Source organism: Zygotorulaspora mrakii, chromosome 8 (genome assembly GCF_013402915.1).
Source record: "Zygotorulaspora mrakii chromosome 8, complete sequence".
Lineage (NCBI taxonomy): Eukaryota > Fungi > Ascomycota > Saccharomycetes > Saccharomycetales > Saccharomycetaceae > Zygotorulaspora > Zygotorulaspora mrakii.
Window position 1 is genome coordinate 256311 of NC_050726.1, and position 20090 is coordinate 276400.

The 20090-nt window shown below is 39.8% G+C and overlaps 8 protein-coding genes across 8 annotated transcripts; 1 reads left to right on the forward strand and 7 right to left on the reverse strand.

The window, feature by feature from the left end:
• Positions 1–112: 112 nt before the first annotated feature.
• SMC3 (cohesin subunit SMC3) lies at positions 113–3766 on the reverse strand (the record flags this gene model as incomplete). The annotated part of the gene is made up of 1 exon (XM_037290631.1): positions 113–3766. The coding sequence occupies one exon, from the start codon at positions 3764–3766 to the stop codon at positions 113–115; it is 3654 nt and encodes a 1217-aa protein (XP_037146526.1).
• Positions 3767–5217: 1451 nt separating this feature from the next.
• Positions 5218–6474, reverse strand: HG535_0H01290 (uncharacterized protein; the record flags this gene model as incomplete). The annotated part of the gene is made up of 1 exon (XM_037290632.1): positions 5218–6474. One exon carries the CDS (start codon positions 6472–6474, stop codon positions 5218–5220), a length of 1257 nt encoding a protein of 418 aa, XP_037146527.1.
• Positions 6475–7718: 1244 nt separating this feature from the next.
• On the reverse strand, positions 7719–9554 carry JEM1 (Jem1p; the record flags this gene model as incomplete). The annotated part of the gene is made up of 1 exon (XM_037290633.1): positions 7719–9554. One exon carries the CDS (start codon positions 9552–9554, stop codon positions 7719–7721), a length of 1836 nt encoding a protein of 611 aa, XP_037146528.1.
• Positions 9555–10186: 632 nt separating this feature from the next.
• APE3 (aminopeptidase Y) lies at positions 10187–11776 on the reverse strand (the record flags this gene model as incomplete). The annotated part of the gene is made up of 1 exon (XM_037290634.1): positions 10187–11776. The coding sequence occupies one exon, from the start codon at positions 11774–11776 to the stop codon at positions 10187–10189; it is 1590 nt and encodes a 529-aa protein (XP_037146529.1).
• A 2061-nt stretch (positions 11777–13837) lies between these two features.
• Positions 13838–14311, reverse strand: HAB1 (Hab1p; the record flags this gene model as incomplete). The annotated part of the gene is made up of 1 exon (XM_037290635.1): positions 13838–14311. One exon carries the CDS (start codon positions 14309–14311, stop codon positions 13838–13840), a length of 474 nt encoding a protein of 157 aa, XP_037146530.1.
• A 345-nt stretch (positions 14312–14656) lies between these two features.
• On the reverse strand, positions 14657–15310 carry PSF2 (DNA replication protein PSF2; the record flags this gene model as incomplete). Its single annotated transcript, XM_037290636.1, has 1 exon — positions 14657–15310. The coding sequence occupies one exon, from the start codon at positions 15308–15310 to the stop codon at positions 14657–14659; it is 654 nt and encodes a 217-aa protein (XP_037146531.1).
• Positions 15311–15498: 188 nt separating this feature from the next.
• ARG2 (acetyl-CoA:L-glutamate N-acetyltransferase) lies at positions 15499–17193 on the forward strand (the record flags this gene model as incomplete). Its single annotated transcript, XM_037290637.1, has 1 exon — positions 15499–17193. One exon carries the CDS (start codon positions 15499–15501, stop codon positions 17191–17193), a length of 1695 nt encoding a protein of 564 aa, XP_037146532.1.
• A 127-nt stretch (positions 17194–17320) lies between these two features.
• HG535_0H01350 (metallo-dependent hydrolase superfamily protein) lies at positions 17321–19837 on the reverse strand (the record flags this gene model as incomplete). Its single annotated transcript, XM_037290638.1, has 1 exon — positions 17321–19837. One exon carries the CDS (start codon positions 19835–19837, stop codon positions 17321–17323), a length of 2517 nt encoding a protein of 838 aa, XP_037146533.1.
• Positions 19838–20090: the final 253 nt, after the last annotated feature.

Below are 20090 nucleotides of genomic sequence, written 5' to 3' on the forward strand. Positions count from 1 at the left end.
ATTAACTTGACTAATTCTATATCTCTAAAGTTTATCTAGTTAATTTCCAAGATAATCAGAAATATTATATTTTGAATTTTTGAGACTAGCAAATGTTTAATACTGGAGATTTCTAGTTTTCCGCAAATTTATTATTACCGCTCAGGAAATTAATTGCATCTTCTCGATCCACTTCAACAACTGTTGAGATTTTATTCTCATATTTGACACGAAAAAACGTATCTGCTACCTGTAGCATATCAGTTCTGAAAGTAGTACAAATAAACTGAGCATTCCTTGATAAGTCTTTGATTATATTAGCGACTGCGGTCCTATATTGCTTATCCAAAGCAGCATCTACTTCATCAAACAAATAAAATGGAGCAGGATCCACCATTTGAATCGCTAAAATAAGAGCAACTGCACAAACGGTTTTCTGGCCACCACTTAATTGTTCGACATGAAGTTGCTCATTCTTTTTTGAATTGAATGATACAGAAATGGATACTCCGCTATATGCTGACTCTATTTGAGAAGGATTCTCGTCCATATTAACATCGTTGTCTTTATCACTCTCAGAAGCACGGTGAATCAGAAGTTTAGCTGCACCTTTGGGCACCAATTTTTCAAAGACATTTGAAAAATTTTCGGAAACTTTTTTAAAGGTGAGGTCAACAGCAGTGACTTTTTGCTGCTGTAATTTAGCTATTAGGTTTTGAATCGAGCTTTTAGATTCTTCGAGCTCAACTGTTCTCTCTTCAAGCTCGGTCCTTTTCTCATGAAACCTCTTGTAGTTCTCGAAAGCTCTCTTATTGACATTTTTAAGGCCTGAAATTTTTCCGGTTACGGAGTTTAGCTTCTTGAGGAGCTCTTCACTTGATAAGCCATCGAATTCGTTTAGTGCATCTTCAGGCAGAAGTCCAATTTCCCTAATTTTCTGCTGTAGCTCTTCACGTCGGGATGCTAGAGTTGTTTTTTTAATCATTGACTTTTCAGCGTTCTTTTGGAACGTCTCCAATTTCTTCAATAGCAATGCTTGCTGACTGTTGGCCTTATCCAATAGTTTCTCATTATTTTTTTTCTCTCCTTTCAAAGAATCTAGCTCATTCTTAAGGTTAGTTACTTCCATACTGCAGTTATCCCTTTCATGTTCCAATTGTTTCCTTTCAAGAACCGAAGATCGTACCTCGTCTTTTAAATCTGTTATGAATAAGTCACCAACGTCCGATTTCTTGGAGTTCAACTCTTTTTGTTGTGGCAAAAGCTTAGAATTCAATTCGGCATTTAAAATGTCTATATTGGTAGTTAAACCTTGAAGAGCTTCTGACGTAATATTAATGCTATTCTGGACCTGTTTTATCGTTTCCGTTAGATCATTCAGTTCTTTTTGTTGTACCGCAGATAGTTCATTATCTAAGTTACGATCCAAGTCAGACATAAAATCGTTCATTTTTTCTTCCTTTAGTTTGATGTTTGTCAGCGTTTTTTCAAGTTTAGTTGTTAAAGACACATCTGATTCCTCAAGAAATATTTTTTCACTCTTCTTATTATTGAGCTTTGCTCTCAAAGTATCTACAGTAGCAACGATGTTCTCTTTTTTGCTGTATAATCTCCTAATTGATCCGTTGATGCTATCAACTTCACTATCCGAATCTTTTATTTTTTCTCTTATTCTTTCAAGTTCACTGATGACGTTAATTTGTTGGGTTCTTGAGTTTTTGAGACTTCTTAAAGAATCAAGTCTTGTTTTCTTATGTTGCTCATGATACCCACCTGTCAACACACCCCTTTGGTCAGCCCTGTCACCATCTAAAGTAATAGCATTCAATTTGAATCTTTTAGCTATCCGTGCACCTTGTCCTAAATCTTTGACCACAATTGCTTTTCCAAATACATGTTTCACTGCCTTTTCAAACCGAGCATCATATTTTATTTTTTTCAACAAAGGTGTACAGGAGGAAGATTGCTCGTTTGGGGGATAACTGACATTTGGATCATTGAAAATCCTGTTTAAGGGCATGACAGTAACTCTACCACCTTTCATTCTGTAAAGTTCCTTAAGGAGTAAAGATGCGGTTTCATCAGTATCGACGACAATGTGGAATAATGAATTCCCGCCAACAACTTCTGCACACATTTTATACTTGTCGCTGACTTTTATAAGTTCACCAAGAGTTCCATAAACTTTCCCTTCCGGCAATTTAAGCTTTTCTGTTATTTCTTTGACACTCGAAATTCCATTAGCTAAACTTCTACTCATGGTCTCGTCAACGCTCCTTTCGGAGATACTGACATTCTCTGAAACTGTCTCGAAGACTGTTTGTAGTCTCTGTTCTGACCTCCATAGCTCCTTCCTTTCATCAATCTTCTTACCATATTCCTCTTTTAATGCCAGCAATTCTCTTTCTAAATCTTCTAATTCGGCAACTATTCCTCCACCTTGGATAGAATCACTTAAATCTTCTATTTCTTCATCTAATACTTCAAGTTTGGCATTTATATCATTCTTGTCATTGGATAGTTGAGCCTGCAAATTCTTCAAACTTGTGAGAGTTGAATTTAACTCATTTAATTCATTTTCAATCCAAGCATTGCGTTCTTCTTTTGTTGTAAACCTAGCATACTTTCCCTTCTTTAGCAGCAAATCTCGTTGCTTTTCTTTCAATTGAACCAATTGCATCTTCAAACTGATTTCATCTTTACTTAGCTCTTCAAAACGAGGTGATATTTTCTGCAACTGATTCTGCTTTTTTGCGATAATTTCATTCAGGTACTCCAAATTTTTGCCATCAATAACAGCTTGCTCATCATTTGCCTTTACTTGTCTTTGTAGATCACTTATTTTCACGATGAGCGCAGCAATTTCATTATTAAGATCATTTAATCTAGTCGTGGCTTGCGAGAGCTCTGTGGTACCCTTTATCTTGAGGGTTGATTCCATATTTTGCAATTTTCGGGATATTTGAGCAATCACGTCCTCCCTCTTATCTAACTCCTCAATATATTGCTCAGATGAATGCAGAGTGGAATTGTAATCTCCATCAAGTCTCTCAATTTCATTGATGACATCATTCAGTTCCCTGTCGTACAAATTGAATTGATAACACTTACGATTCTTGTCAAGTGAATTGAATTTTTCCAACTCTTTTTTCTCTTCCTCCATTTCGTTAAGCTTACCATTTAGCTCTTCCATCTCGCTTGAAATCTGTGATCTTTTGCGTTCGGTTTCATCCATTTTCTTTAATGACGCCCTCAACTTTATTTCGAACGATTTTGCTCCTACGACATCTTCAAGCAATTGGAGCCTTTCTTTGTCCTTGGCATTTGTCAATGCAATAATCCGTCCTTGAGGAACAATGTTGTACGGATTGCTCATCGAAAACCCTGCACTTTCGAGCATTCGAAACACATCACCTTTGGTCACATTACGATCGTTCAGTTGATAATCGTCTTTTTTCAAACCAACGGTTCTTCTAACGAATGTCTCGTCATCCCCCCTTGGAGACACACCTGACGGTAGTATCATTCTGTGCTCGGGATCATGGAACACAATTTCCACTGATGCGCTCATAACTGATCCTGATCCCTGATGGATCAAACCTTGCCTCTCCTCCCTTTTCAAATTAGAATAGTCATCACTCAACACAAACCTGATTGCTGCAAAAAAATTCGATTTGCCCGATCCATTAGACCCAATAACTATATTATGATGCGGCGAGAAGTTATCAATAACAGTCTCATTACGATATGTCTTGAATCCTTTTATGACAACCCTTTTGATGTACATCTAGGTCGGGACAATAGATTTGAGACGAAACTGTTGATGCTTTCAGAAACTAACTGACCGAATGTGCTCCTGGCTAGCTCGTTTCAAACCAATATGTTTATATCATTTTGACTTGTTTTATTATTCTCGTGTTACGCTACGCGTCAAGAAAAAAATATTACGCGTCACCCCGAAATTGGCTTCTTCTTGGCTACAACAGAGCTTACAATATCCTAACAATCGAAAAAAAATTCATCATACAATGGCTTCATGGGATTCAGAACAACTACAACCACTTCGCTGGTTTTTAAGACCATCCAAAAAATAATGGTTGCTAAGAGATTCGAACTCTTGCATCTTACGATACCTGAGGATTCCTAGTGTTACAGTTTGCTGCACACAAGATTCGAACCAAGGTACTGAATGAATCTTGAATCAGGCGCCTTAGACCGCTCGGCCAAACAACCATTTTAATTTGATTGAGAGAAGACCGGGTTAGCTGGTTATACTTTTGAGGCTCCATCACACTTTGAATTTCGGTTGTATTCATCGTAATAATCGTAATTATCGTAGTGCATGATACATGTGAAGCGAGAACTATAAAAGAGATCAGCGGCTATCAGCTATTATTGTTAGCTATTACTCTTACTTTTAACTAAAAGGAGAGTAGAAGTGTTCAATCAGAGTACGTTATATATTACTATAAGCTTTTATTCCTTTAGTTTATTACAAACAGAGGAAAGTCGACACAGGAGTATTACCTCGAATAAACACTAGGATAACTCCGAACAGTTATCTAAAGATTATTCGGTTAATTGAATCAGAGCTCCACAAAAGAATACACGGTTTTCTTATAACTTGACTATTTATGTTACCATTGCCGTAGATAAGCTCCTCGTGATGTACTTTTTGAGCAAGCGGGTTTCCCTCGTGCAGAGGGTTTAAGTGAACTTCGGAGTTGTTGGCACTAGTTTGGTACCTGACTGTTCGCACTTATTGAAGCATCAGGCAGGACCACGAGGGGGAATTTTCACCGTCAGTACATTATTTCCAGTCCCATAGTACCTACAGAACAACTGTTATTTCTTGTTCCATGCCATAGACTCCTTCGTAGTCAGATTCCTGAATTGTAAACGTCTCGCGATAGATTATCATCCGATATATTTTCAGGATCGATTGATATCTTTTGTTGAGCTCCATCCGACTTCAATTATTTTGTTGCACAGACCGATTGTCTCGTTTCTGATTTTAATAAGTCATCTCTTTCATATATCTGACTTCTCTCGCAATATCGATCTATATTTCAACATAATCCAAATAATTAACGGGTGTGCGTATTAAACTTATGAATTTACTTATTTGTATATTAACCTTTTTCCCTGTCTTGCCTGCGGTCTATTATGAATGTATATGTATATCTTCTATCGAAAGCACTGGTCTATTTTTAAGACAAACACAAAGATATTCTGAGGTTATGCTGCCACTGGGTTTGCCCATTGAAGAACGTAAATAGCCGCAGACACAACAACTATGCTTACTGGTAAACTTAGCACAACATATCCCCAGAATAGGACATTAGACATTTCAGCTTCGAAAAATTCGTTCAGTTGCGTAATCTGAGTTAATTGAATAGCGGGTGGCGATACCGTTAGCAAGAAACCAACAACCAAGAAAATTGGATCATCGAGGATACTAACATTGATGTATTTCACAGCAATAGTGATCACGGGCAGAAGGAAACATGATGGCAAAATCATACGACCAACGATGGAACCAATGATCAATTTATTATGATTGTGACTCTTTGGGAAAGTTTCCTCGTTTGGATGTAAATTTGAACCTAGCACGATTAAAATCAGTGGGATTGAAACTGAACCCAACTGACTCACTGCCTCCGAGAACGTATTGTTGATGAATCCGCTCTTGTGGAACAGTTCATGTTGAACAGGGGGGATAGCGGCAACCAACACGGAGACAATCATAGAGTAAAGTGGTGGATTCAAATAGCTCCTGACCTTGTGATAGGAATTCTTTATCTTCAACCATATCTTTAAATGAAAGGAATCGGAATGGATTCCGAAATCTTGGCCCAAGTCATCGGTGGAAATATCTTCTCTCTGCTGTGTTTCTAGGTGAGCTTGGATTTGGGATGGTGGCATATGTTGATGATTTTCCCCGGACCATCTCATCAACTTGTTGTAACCCCAGCTCCATCTCAACATTTGTCCGATTTGCTGGAAGATAAGCAGATATAAAATACCCCTTGATGCAACACTATCTCTGTTATCATTAGGAACCTGATCCCAGGTCAACCCCGGCAGAGAATAGGCGAGAGATAGTGTCAAAGAGACGGGTAGCGAATTACTATTACCGAATATCGAATTAGCAACAACAAAATTACTCTCGTCTCTATCCAACCTCAAAAATCTTGACACAATTTTACCTGAAAAGAAGGAGATACCAGTGCTGACAGCGAAGAACAACGGAATGATGGAAATCTCCAAAATCTTGGCCATCGACAGAGATCTAGCCAACTTGCTGAAAATCAGACATGGTGTGAACAGGTCCACATTCAATGCAGATATAATCTTTTGACCCTTCTTAGGCAACAGCCCCGACTTAGCACTCCAGAATCCGGCAAAAGATATTATAACGACCTGAAGCACGGACTCAAATACAAGATACGCTAAATGGCCGAACGCAAACTGCTCCTCAGCACTAGCAGACATTGTGAACTACACAAAATCAACCCACTACTGTTTGAGAAAATAGAACCAAAGCAAAAGTAGCCCAAAGATCCCTAGGTTCTATATATATTAGGTATCACGTACTGCCTCACTTACACAAATGGTTTTATATGATTGATATGCCATATCGTATTCTGGAATCATTCCCTATAAATTCCATTCAATTGCTTGCAACAGGCCCACGAAGCGCCGCAGTTTTGTCGCAGCTAAAAGTGCTGCTGCTAAGCCCTCTCGCACCTCGTTGCAGATGATGGTTGTACAGAAACGTTGATCACCAACAAGATAACCACAAGAGCCGCATGGTACGAGCCTATATTGCACAAGGACTGCACTGCACAGTGTCTTAAGGCACTGTCCAGTCTAGGGGCTTTCCCTATGTCTCTTGGCTTGATCAAGGGTACATCAGAGATCCAATGTGAGCAACGCTTTCCGCACATAATTTACATCTGCAAGCTGAAAAAATAAGGAACATGTGCCATTAGATGTGTTGTGAGTAGCGCAGGCGCAGGGAAGTTGCAGTGTATGTCTGGAGTAGTAGGAAATAACTCTGATGATAGAAATTAGTACGTAGAAATCTTGCTATTTAAATGGTATGGTGTAGTGCGGTGAAACGTAGCCATAGGCACACGGCCACTCTCCACCTGTTCAGCAAGGTGCTGTCTATCAAATGACATGAAGGATGTTTATGGCTTCACCTTTGCTCATTGTGCACACCAATCTTGCCGCATTGTTTAGTATTCGGCAACCTCAAAGTCCAGAATCAACCGCGACGCTCTGGTGTGCTTATATGGGGTTATTCACGATGCGATGGTTGGTCACTGTTTTAACCAGGGCTATGTGCCTTTCGGGTACGATGTCTTCTTGGATAATTCTATGCGGGACGGATGAAAAGATGAATCACAGAGAGGAGGTCTCAGTGCAGATTGGGTGGCTGAGTGCTTGACATATATAGTTGGTTTTCCTTGTCAGGCATAATGTAGTATTGTCTTGGGCGGAACCTGGCTGGGCGACCTGAAATTTCAAGGGTTGGACTAAAAATTTGCGTGTGTCATGCATTGATATCTTTTGAAGGGCATCTCACATTTCGCAAATTGAAATACTCCCCGAGCCCCTTTGAACAAGCTGCCTGTCAAACCACCAACATCATAGAATCGCTAACAACTTTTCACAGACGTTAACGTAGCTCTGGAAGTTTTCTCTCAACTTCGAAGACATTCAGGATGTGTTTAAAAATTAAATTTGAAATTTCCGTTGAAATTGTTGAATCTGAAGTGTTGCATATTTGGATTTGGTCTTTGTTGTCTGAACATATTTGGATTCATTCTGCCATCTCTTGCACCGGATCTTATATTGTCGTAGTCCCTACGTCTATCAGTGTCACTTAGAGTTTCATACGCCTCGTTAATCTCTGACATCTTCTCGTGATTTGACTCTTGTTCTTTCTCAGACAATTGCCCTTGCTTGTCCGGATGGAACTTCTTTGTGAAAGCCAAATATGCTTGTCTAACTTCCTTGGAGTCCGCATTCTTAGGAACACCTAGTATTTTATAATAGTCTTTTTCAGCATTCATACCATTTGATTGCTGCTGTTGTTGTTGCTGCTGCTGCTGCTGCTGCTGATTGAAATTAAACCGTTGCTGTTGTTGTTGTTGTTGTTGTTGATGTTGCTGCTGTTGGTGCTGCTGCTTTCTTGTTTGAACGAGTTTGTTAACTATTTGAAATTGGCGCTGAATATACTTATTTTGAGATTTTATCAACTTGTTGTCCTGGTAAAATTTGTATAATCGATCCTGAATCTCTGGCATGGGTTTTTTACGCTTTGATAAAATGTTCTCTAGCATATATATAGCAATATGCGGAAAAGAGTTCCAAACTTCTGATAATGTTTCTTCGGAAATTTCCGAATTACCATATGCTTCTAGAGCATTTTTACTCAAGACTTCTTGCAAAGCTTTTTCACAAATTGGTAAGATATTAGTTTTTTCCTTGAGTAAATGAGGTAAAGCCTGGCAGATTGACGTATCAATGAACTTTTGAAACTCTGTCACCCCTTTATATGTGATCGAATTGTAATTTTCAAACAAATGATCGATAGCTGCTTTAACGGCGACAAGTACCAGCTCGTAGTTATTTTTGAACTTTATACCGTCTGGTAATTTGGTACATGGCTTCTTCGAATGAAAGTAAAACTCTATCATTTTATCCCAATTCATTTCAGACGAAGGTCCAAAAGCATAGATCTCTGGGTCAAGAATATCAAACCTGCCAGGATTGATTTTGCTCAATCTATTGTAGAGCAAAGTGATTTTTTTACAAGGCTCATAATCCATGTCTATTGCCAAACATTTTCTTAGATGTGTAGGTTCCGTGTTGATGACGAAAACTTGTAGAACTGATATTGAGTAGTGCATTTTAATTCGTTCTTCTAGAGATAATATACCAGAGAATTTTTCAAGCAATAATTCGAGATTTTTTATTATTGTACTAGCTGTGGAAATATCAACCTTTCCATTGGCTGCTAGACTCCAGAACAGCGCTTCAATATAGAGGGACCTTGTGTTGTAACTGTATGGTGATATCTGCAACAGTTGGGGCAGCTCATTTTCGATGATAGATATATCGTGAGTCTGCCACTTTGCGAAAGCTGTCTCATTTAGCTTCAAAAAAGATTCTTTAGTACTACCAGACTTGATGTTTTCCCATAGGCCGAATTCAGAATACAGCTTATCCAATCTCTCAGTTGCCAAATCTTTGAAAGCTGTGTTATTGAAATTTACGATACGGTCAAATGATTCGATGGCTTTCAACTCTTGATTCAAGCTCAATTGTATAAGTCCTGCCTTGTATAGTACCTGATTTATCAAATCTTGTACGTGAAACCCCTCATTAACACAGCTAGAAAGTGTGTTGACCAACCGCTCACATTGCAGAAGAGACTGTGAATCATATTTGAGATCTTTAACCGACAATTGCAATTTGCTCACGTCACAAATTAATTCCTGAGCACATGCAACGCACACCAAACAGAGCAATGGATAAAGCAAGTGAATAATCATTAACATGAGTAGCCTTTCAGTACTCCCCAGAGTAGATTTTATACTTTTAAAGTTTTAATGATATCCGTTTCAATAAAGTTGACTTAAAGGACACCTAAGTGTACAGTCACGTGCAAGCTCTAACAAGTTACTATCCCGCCTTATATAGTCTACAAGACTTTGCTCGGACTATGTCAGCACCTGACTTTCGCAGCTCTAATCACTATCATAACAACACCCTTCTCGATCTTAGTCTATCTGAGCTTGTTTTACTCGCCGAGGCAAACTACTGTAAATGAGAAGAGGAGATATGTAGGATAGAATCATAGTAACAGCAAGGGCGACAGAAGTGGTATTATAAAATCTCTGCTGCAAAGAATGTTCTTTGATCAAACTGCTCTATATACTTCTAAATGTCTCGTATACGTTACCCCCAGGCTATAAGGCATGAAATAATGACCAGTCTGAGTAGTCAATATGTATGTAGAAAAAACAGCTTTGATAACCATTGTTGGTATGTTCGGTTGAGCATTGAATAAGTAGATACGAACCAGTCTAACCGAATTAGAAAAAGAAATATTATTATCGTACATATCACACTATATAGATATATATACATATGAATGTCCTTGGAAGAGAAAAATTTCAAAACTTTTAATTTAAATGATCAACTTATCAGCCCTGTACTTCAATTTTGACATTGCAGGGACTGAAGAAATTGCGGTTGCGTTTTCTCTAGTTGGGAAGTTTTCTAAAGAATAAGCATAGGTTGCAACGGAGTGTGCTATCAATTTTGTATTAACCAGGAAAGCATCCCATGCCAAGTTTGTGACGTTGTCACAAAGTGAATGGTAACATGAATCAAATGGCTTGCCATCTTTTGGATTAGTTTTTTCGGCACCTGTCGCAATACCACCGGCTGGAATGGAATTTTCAATGAAACCGACATAATCTGAGCGACCATCGAAATCAACAAGCACATAGCTCAAATTACGTGCCTCATAATAATCTATGTAAAGATTTTTGAGTTCCTCAGATCCCTTTGGATTTTCAGCATTGGAAGCATTGTAGATTTCATACTCATAGTTTGGTGATGCCATCATATCATAGTCCATGAAAAGTCTAATTTTTTGATTTTCTTCGGGAGTTAAGTTATTAGCATAATAATTCGATCCCAGAAGTCCTTCTTCTTCTGCCGCCCACCAAGCAAAACGAACTTTATTGTTTATTTTGTAATGGGTTAGTTGTTTGGCAACATTTAGTAAAGACGCCGTACCGGAACCATCATCATTAATACCTGGACCCTCTTCAACAGAGTCAGAATGAGCTCCGAGCATCACAATGTTATCTTCATCACCATGTTTTGTGTCCGCAATGATATTTTTGGTCCATGTTCTGCCCACATAAGAGTCCATGGCAAAATATAGAGAGTAATGTTTGTTCAGGACAATGTTTTCAATCAACTTTTTACCCGTTTCATGTGTGACACCAATAGTGGAAACTGTATGGTTGGTTGGTTCCCCTAAAGTACCTTGCAAACCTTTGTCTGCTTTTGGATCATTGTCAAAGATAACTACAGCTTGATAACCGTACTTACCTGCCAAATCACTCTTAACACCAAATGGGCATTGACCTCTTTCAATGAGAGCAATTTTTCTCTTTTGTCCCTCAAAAGGTGGTTCGGGCGTAACAGCATCAAAATCTGCTTCATCACATCCCAAGTTTGGAATTTCGACCAATTCACCAACAAATGGTCTAACTGGTGGAGACAAGGAAAATGCCTTAGTTTTAGGGAAAGTCTTGCCAGTATTGGCATCAGACAGGTTGAATGACCAGATTTTGCCATTAAGGGCACTAAACGCTTGCAAAGAAATATCGTAATAGTCTCGCATGTCGTCAAATTGTCTCAAGATGTAATTGATCGTTTTCCAATGACCCGCAGATCCAATAACACGGGTTGGATTGCCATATCTTTTGACTGAAGCTTTCGAAAGCTCAAAAAGATCACTCACGGTCTGGTTCAAATCGTCAAGCACAATTTTTTCTTGAAGTTTTTCAGATTCAACCATTGGTTTTAGAAAGTACGGAATGTGAGGCTTTGGGAATCCCAAACTATCAGCGTCAAAGTGCAATTCGTGCTCCTCATCAAGAGCTCCAAATGCTTCCTGAGCAACCTGTGGAATTAAAATCGATTGCCCGACAGAGGCAAATATTGAGGTGGCAGCGGCTGCCAATAGTGATACCTTCATTGTCAACTACGCCTTAAGAACGTTAATCGATACTTGTAACTGCTAACAGCTTAGGGAAGCACTTTCGAAAAGCGAGAGCAACAAGCTGCCCAGCCCTTATATATCTGCAGAAACTCAATTGCTGCAAAAGGAAAGTGTGTTACCCGGTTAAAGTGTTTCTAGGGTTCGTATCTGAGATGGCACCTGAGGCAATCTCCGTCCCACATCCTGTACGCTCTAATCAAACATTGTCCACCTATGAGTCTTTTAAGGAATAAAAGGAGCATGCGTCTCAGAAGAGGGCGAGTAAAACACCGTCGGAGCTGATGGAGACAAAAGCTAAACGAATTTGGACTGATTATGCCATTCCAGGCAAGAAATACCGTACGGGATGGGATGCATTGAAAACATCCAAACGTTCCAAGATGCGGATCCAGTTTCTGCTTTCGAACCGTTCGGGGAAATCCTTTGAGGCCATCTTTTCTCATTGTGCGTGTTATCGTGCTCTTGTTGTGCAGAAGGCGGGATCCTTGCACTCACAGAAACCATTTGTATACTTGCTTAACTTCTCCAGATTGTATAGCAGTCGTCCAGGGAAAATATTTCGGAGCACTGTTGGGTGCGAAATCATCTGTTAGATCCACTCTCAGCGACGTGGGTGCCCGAAAAAGCTTCTTAAATGATTGAAAAACGTGTGTGGGAACCACACTGGAGAGGCACCTCGTAGTGTTACACTACCTGAAAGCCACCGCAGGAAGGACACAACGAAACTCTTGAACTTTTATCTAAGTGGGCACGCGCGTTGAAATCTCTTCAAGAGAATGCCGATCTCAACATGGCAGTCGTAACGTGACACCCGCAGGTACTGCTGCCCCTTGCGCTTCCACATTGCCCCTTGCGCTCGAATTCTATCAATGCCTGGCAGCAGCTCTTTCAGGCCTTTTGGCACTCCAGCCCTTTGCAGAGCGTGGAGTCAAGGGCAATCTACGAAAGACTCGGCGATTCTCTTCACTTGCTGCAACAGCTTGCGCATGATTAGTTGAGGATGAGAGAACGTGCTCTGTGTCAAGGCACTCAGAACTTTCTTTTACGTGTAACCTCTGAGGAAATCAGGTTGCAAACGGAAAAAGTTCCTCTCGCGCCTTCTTTTTCGGTGTACTCAGAAACGACATACGGGAGCTCGGCGGCTAAAAGACTGTTTGTATCCATTTTTACTGTGTATAAATCCAGCAACTGAGTTTGATCCTGAATATGTGCCCTGTAAGGTCCGTTGCTTAACTAAGAGGCCCCTTGACAGCAAAAAAAATGCTGACTTCACTGCCCCATTCTGAACACATGAGTATCACCTGCGTTTCTACAAGAAACACTCTTTTGCACCCAGTTGTTGAGTTCCCAACTATACAGCGGGTACCAAGAGAGCCATGTCCAAGGGAATGGGAGGACTAGTGGTCGGCTTTTGCACACTGGAAGACCTGATCTTGGAAATAGATACCGAAGTCAACCAAATCAGTGCTTACAAGCGCGAAAGACTCGCTCAAAACGAGTAGTGCATCAAGTGAACAGAAGAAAATGTATTCCGGACGGCCACTCTGCCTATTGGAGTCTCAGCTCCTCTAGTCACTATGAGAAACATCTCATGCCCCAGTACTACCATGAGCATCCGAATGGTCTTCTGCGCTGTTTGCATACAGCAAAAGAAGTTATCCAATCATGAATCCCCGAGTAGACCCTTGGTGCAGCTAGAATAGTAGCTGTGATATTTATGGGGGTGCAACATAGCTTACCCACCGTATATCTTTGTATATCTTGTATATCACTATATAAGAATCCCTCGGCATTTGCCATCGCGCGCCAGCGACACAACTACAGATCTTATCTTATCGCTCTTAGATAAGATTGGAACAGGAAGGAAAAGGCTGGATAAAATGACACAAAATACCAATTTGAGAGCGGATGAGCATTTTTAGTGACTATATAGTTATAGAATATGGAGAAAAGATCACTTTTCCGATCAACGAGTGACGGGGAAGCAGATTAGCTCTCATCGTGAACAGCTTTCCAAAAAAGCCGCTCTGGAGCCAGCTAGCAACCTATTTTACTCTCGAAGTTGAATTTTCTTCTGTTAGATCTTTTGATAATACGGTTTCTCTTGTCGTCGTACATGTCAAGTTCAAGAGAGTCCTCCATGGCAGTCTCGTCCTTCATTTCGAAGGGCGTGGCATTGGCGGCGAATCTCGCTTGTTTGGTAGTGACAGTTCTTGCAGATTTGTCGAGCTTTTTGACACCGGAGGAGCTGGTGCAGCGTTCTTGTGCCATAGCTGCGTTCCTATGGCCGCCTAGTATCTTGGCCATCTCCCACTTAGATATATCAACGCCCTCCTCTGCCATCGACCCTGTAGTGGAGTGGCATATGTTCACGAAGCCGTCATCGTCTTGCGTATACAGCGCGTCAATGATCGTAGCATTTTGCTGCTGTAGCTGCTGCTTCTGCTGCTTCTGCTGCTGCTCGAGCTTGATGCCTTTCTTCTTACTAAACAACTTTATAATGAACGACATCCCTATTTTTGTTTTTGTCTCTGTCTCTGTTTTTGTGGTTATCTTCTATTATTTCTTTATAAATTGTTCTACCAGTGAGTGCGTATTGGTGCAATTGTCCAGCTACCACCAATTGGTTACTGGCCTGTTTGTGGAATTAGACGTAATAAGCAATAAACAAAGTAAAACACGAACTTGCTTTGTTCCTCATTTATATTGTTGTTTTCCTGGTTTACCTGTGTTTAGCTAAGGGGCTCGTCTGAGATGATACATGCAACCAAAAACAAGCGCAACTGGCTGGAGGTGACCAGCATGAGGCTACAGAATGTCGAGCTTGGATAATGTCGAGCTTGTGTCATGCTATGCTTAATAATCTGCAATTTCGGCTTGCTGATCATCAGTATTAGAGTTACCACTTGCATGTGCTGCGCTGTGGATCTGTCGCAGTTTGTCCATGATGCCTATTATCGACGGTCTCAGTTCATTTATTTCAAGCAGGCTGAGATTGTCGAGCTGTAGATGAGATTCATTAAGATGTCTCAGTCCCTTGAGTACTTTAACTTGTCGTATTTCCCTGAGGTCTTGGATCTTACCTCTAAGGGCGTGGACAGGGTCATGAAAGTCGTCAGGTGCTCTCTTGAACAACAGCTGGGCCACAACGAGCCAATTCCAGGGCATAGCGCTGAACCTATCACTATTTGCCTTCTCGAATTGTATTAGAGACTCGAGTTCTTTGATCGTAAGCCATTGAGGTGCCACTATACTGCATTTCTTCTGCTGCTTCAAAAGCAATGCCAGCCACAAGGCTACCTCTGTTGACTGCATTGCTACCATGTTGTTCACATTGTGGTCGTTTGTTGTTATTAGTTGGCATTTGACGTTGGGGCGCTGACCTGCATTTCTGGATCTTATATTTTGACGAGTGGTTATACGTGGGAAAATTTTAATAAGTTCATTCTCTACAATGAACTGGATTTCCTCTGGTGAAAACGTATGTCGTAGGCAGTCGGGCAACGACATCAGAACCTCGAGCTTGGAACCACAGTTGACTTTGCGCAAGAGTTACCAGAAAAGTGGCTATTTTTTTTTTTCTCCTCACTTTTTTTTTATTATCGATGTCATCTTCGTGAAATCGTTGAAGATCAATTTCGGATCCACTGAGAAACCTTAACTGCAACCCTGCTGTAAACAAACGGATTGTGTTTGGGATGCTGGGGAGGTTTGTTCTAGGGGGTATAGGCTATGATCCACCAAATGCTGCTTCCAGAAAGCTTATACTATCGATACTAAACTCTACGGCAACTAAAAGGGAAGCAAAAGATTACATAACCAAATATGCTAATGGTGCCAAAATCAACCATTGCTTATTGTTGACACGCCAATCACACCGCTTAAATGAGAAGAGTCTCCTCCAGCTATCGGAAGTTATCAAAAGACTACACATGCTTGGATTGAGGCCAATCTGTTTGATTCCACCATCAAGTCACGTGCCTCATCAAGCCGAATCATTGGACAAGATGCTAACTAGAGCTCAATTACGACCTCTGCACTGTCAGAATGGCCTCACTAAATTACTTTCAGGTCGATACGAGTCTATTTTATCTTCACAAAGTTATCTTTTTAGTGACGAGCGCATGACAGATGTGGTACCGATAATCAGGCCATTCGTATTTGAAGAATCGTCTGCCACACAATACATGACGAAAGATGCAGTTACATTTACCAGGTATCTCTGTAGTGATAATATTCCTTATATTGATAAATTTTTTATTCTGAATAGGATAGGAGGAATACCATCGGGTGAGAGAAACGAAAACTCACATGTATTCATTAACCTAAGTCAAGAGTTCGGAAATCTGAGAGAAGTACTGCAAAGAAAATATAATGAATTGGACGACAACAGGGTGGATTCAGATGATGTTTTGGGTAGATTGAAAGTATACGCTATGGAGAAAAAGACTTCTCTCACAAAGAGGAGATTCAAGGAACACATAGAAGATATACAATTGATGAACGCGGTATTGTCTAAGCTTTCCACTACAGCCACGGGTCTTATTACAACAGTAAAGGCTGCTTCACTGGCATCAGATGAAAACAATCCACTTTTGTATAATTTGCTGACTGATAGATCATTGATCTCGTCTTCGTTACCGCGATTTAAAAAGAGGCATGGATCACTCGAATTGACGAGTGAAACCCATAGTTGGTACGAATTACCGTTCGACTTAGAAGAAGAGAATAATTACAATAGTATGGCGAAAGACGCTGTGGCAGTTACAACAGTTTTAAAGAAAGGAGTACACATCAAGATATTTAATGAGTCTACATTGACACAATATAATTGTATTGGATTACCCACCAAATTCCATTCCCCACAAGGCGGCTCATCCTTGAAATTAGAGAAATTAAATCTCAATAAGCTGGAATCTATACTAAACCAAAGTTTTGGTCGTAAAATAGACTTGGAACATTATCTTGATCGCATAAATGGAAACGTTGCATCTGTGATAGTGATTGGCGATTACGAGGGGATAGCAATTTTGACTTTTGAAGGACCAGCTGAAAATCAATTCGTTTACTTGGATAAATTCGCCGTCTTACCTCATTTGAAGGGATCCTTGGGAATCTCGGACATAATATTTAACCTTATGTTCAAGATGTTTCCTAGAGAATTATTGTGGAGAAGTAGAAGAGAAAATGTTGTTAATAAGTGGTACTTTCAGCGTAGTGTAGGTGTGCTTGATCTGTCAATAAAGTTGGCTAATGGCGATAGAAGACCGAGCCAATTCAAATTATTTTTCTATGGTGATCCTGAAGCAACCAATAACTCATTTGAAAATCAAGAAAGATTGGACGATTACGCAAAATATGTCAGGGATATTAATCCGAGCTGGAAAAAATGAGTTTTAGTTAAGTACATGCTATTTGGTTGATTCCACATAAACAGTAGGTCTAATGAAGCATATTTATAGGTAATATGATATGTGTGATGAGTATAAGGATCCTTTGATTTCATGTCCTGCCGAACACTCATTTCAGTTGAAACTGTTCTTTTATGAAATTCCATTCTTGATTGAAAGTTTCCATTCTATATATACGTCTTATTGATGGGACATTATGTCTGGCAGAAGTATCCTTTTCTTTGTCGTACCAAGTATCAACTAAGCCCACCTCTTCTCGGAAGTAAGGTGATGAGGAAACACTTACACCTATCCAATGTGCCTTGTAAAAGCCTTCATATCCACTGCATAAGACACTTGTACGTGAAAATTCACAAAGGTCTGCGGCGTTCAACAGGTAGATACTAGCTGCCACACTATATTCCTCTAGAATAGGTTCTCCTGTATAGGAGCTATTGAATAAAACAGAACTTGAAGAGAGCGACACCTTCATTCCTACTTTGAACAAATCCATGAATGGATTTTTCACATAAGTTGATTCCTCTCTTTCTGTAATGTCTCTAGTTGTTGAAGGGAGCTCATGTCTGAGTTTTGCCCATACATCGCTTTGGTAATTCTGAACAGCAATTGCGGAAACAGAGGATAATGGAGCAACAATCATGGGAATTTGACACAAATAGAAGAGGTAGGTGAGCATTGGAGGACTGTGCCACAGTGGCTCAGCCTGTACAATCCCCGCCTCACAGAGCAAGAGATTGCAAACCAGTGATTCCACCTGGTCTGTGAAATTTAACGAGGGATCGAATTGTGAGGTTCTATTGGTTAAAGGCGAACAGTAATTCCTGAGAGATAATGTGTTCAAATACTTGCAGTGACGGATACCATTTAGTTGAGATAATGCAGAGTAAATATGATACATGTAGTAACTTATTGTTGGATTATCGCCACTTGCCCACTCAACGGGTTCTGTATCAATGCTTGAAAAGCTTTTCCAGATATAATCATCAGATTGAGAAACCACCAGATCCATACAGCAGACATTTGATAAGAAAAATTGCAGCTCTATATTCGTAACCTTTTCGTTTTTGAAAAGCGGCTCAAAGATAAGATTTAAATATTCCTGGAAATTTTTGATTCTACCGCAAGAAATTAGCTTTGAGTAACATCTTGATATTCGTACATTCCATCGAACATTATAAGAGATAATTTTCCACCTAATTATCCAATGAGCAAACTTTATCCACCAGCTTGTTTCACCTTCGCCGTAAAACTGGAAATCTATTGAAACTTGGCAAAGCTGGTATTTAGACTTTTCCAACATGTGAACACAGTGTTTGATGAATATTTCAGCGAGGTATTCACCATCAATATAGTTATCAGTTTCTAGAAAAGTTATCGCCAATAAATGAAATCGCAACTCTTTGCCCCTCAAGGTTTTTACAGCATTCTTGGTTGGGAATACGTGTGCTCCTGTCAAATAAACATCTTTGTACCATTCCAAAAATTCATCATTTATAATTTTTAGCCCAATATCCAAGGGTTCAGTTGGGGAGCAACTTTTTTCGAAAATTTGTATCAAAGTGAAGGCATCCCCATCGTCGGATCTATAAACGACTCTATGAGGCTCAAAGTTCAGTTTCTCCCATATGAACTCACTTAATTGGCGTTGAGTTACAAATCCACTGAGCAAAAGGTCTCTATCAACTTTTCTTGCATTATAAAAATCCCGTAAGGGCACTCTTTTGTTCTCTAAAATTTCAGCTTTTGAGTTCAATAACTGAAATAGCTCAAATTTATTTTTCAGATAATCCATTCTTCTTTGAGCCATCTCAGACACTGTTGGACGCTGTAAGGTCTTGACAATAAAATGAAAATCTTCACGGAATTCCTCGAAGCTCGGAATGACATTGTAGTTACAGGAAGAGGGATATGAGCTAAACTGTCTGATATGTTGTTCAAACTTGGTGATATAGTGATCTAGTTCAAAAAACTCACCTGTATAATGTACTTTACCAAATATTTTTGATGATGGGCCGGAATCATCTTTTTCGATATATTGATCTTCCTGGTTTGTTGGGCAATAGTAACCTTCCCGTTGACGTTCTTTCAAGTTTATCTCCTCGTCTGAGTCTGCACTCTCAGGGCTTTGCAGCCTCTTATCATACGCAAATTTCCAAAATTTAGGCAACGGCTTTGGATATAGAAACCATTTTTCAATGTCATTCTTGGCATTCGATCCGGAGTCTTGCGAGCTTGCCAGAATATATTTTATTCGCAAATTGGCAATACTCTCAAATGGGTTTTCATTTCCGCAGATATCTACCAAATTCAGATTCGATGCATCACTCGGGATTGGTTTGCTACAATGGCTTTCGTGCGTTGAATAATCCTCCAGCACCATACTTTTCTGCTCCCCATTTTCCACAGTTTCCAAGTACATAGGTGATCCAAGCAGCATCTGCCTGTCAAAACTGGTTGACAGCGATATCATATCCATGTCGTCGACGGACATTTTGTTAGGATCCGTACCAATGTTAAGTTTTCCGTCAACCAGTATACTCTGGGCCTGCTCCTCTTCACCCCTAGCTGTAATTGCATTTTCGTAGTTGTTGAATAATAGCGATGGCCTTCTTTGAAAACTGGTCATTCTTATAACCGCAATTGAATTATTAGCTTACCAACAGATGTCGAAGAGAGCTTTACAGAGTTTCATTTGACTTAAAGTTTGTAAGCGGCATTTAAAATGAATCAAATTTCATGTGCAATTCTCATACACCTGGGTAAATCTCAAACTTGAACGACAAAAAACACAAACAGATACCCAACCAACAGTGACCTTCAAGCTTTTTCAGTGTTACCGTAAAGATCCCTTTAATGATTGAATAAAGATCTCGTATTGC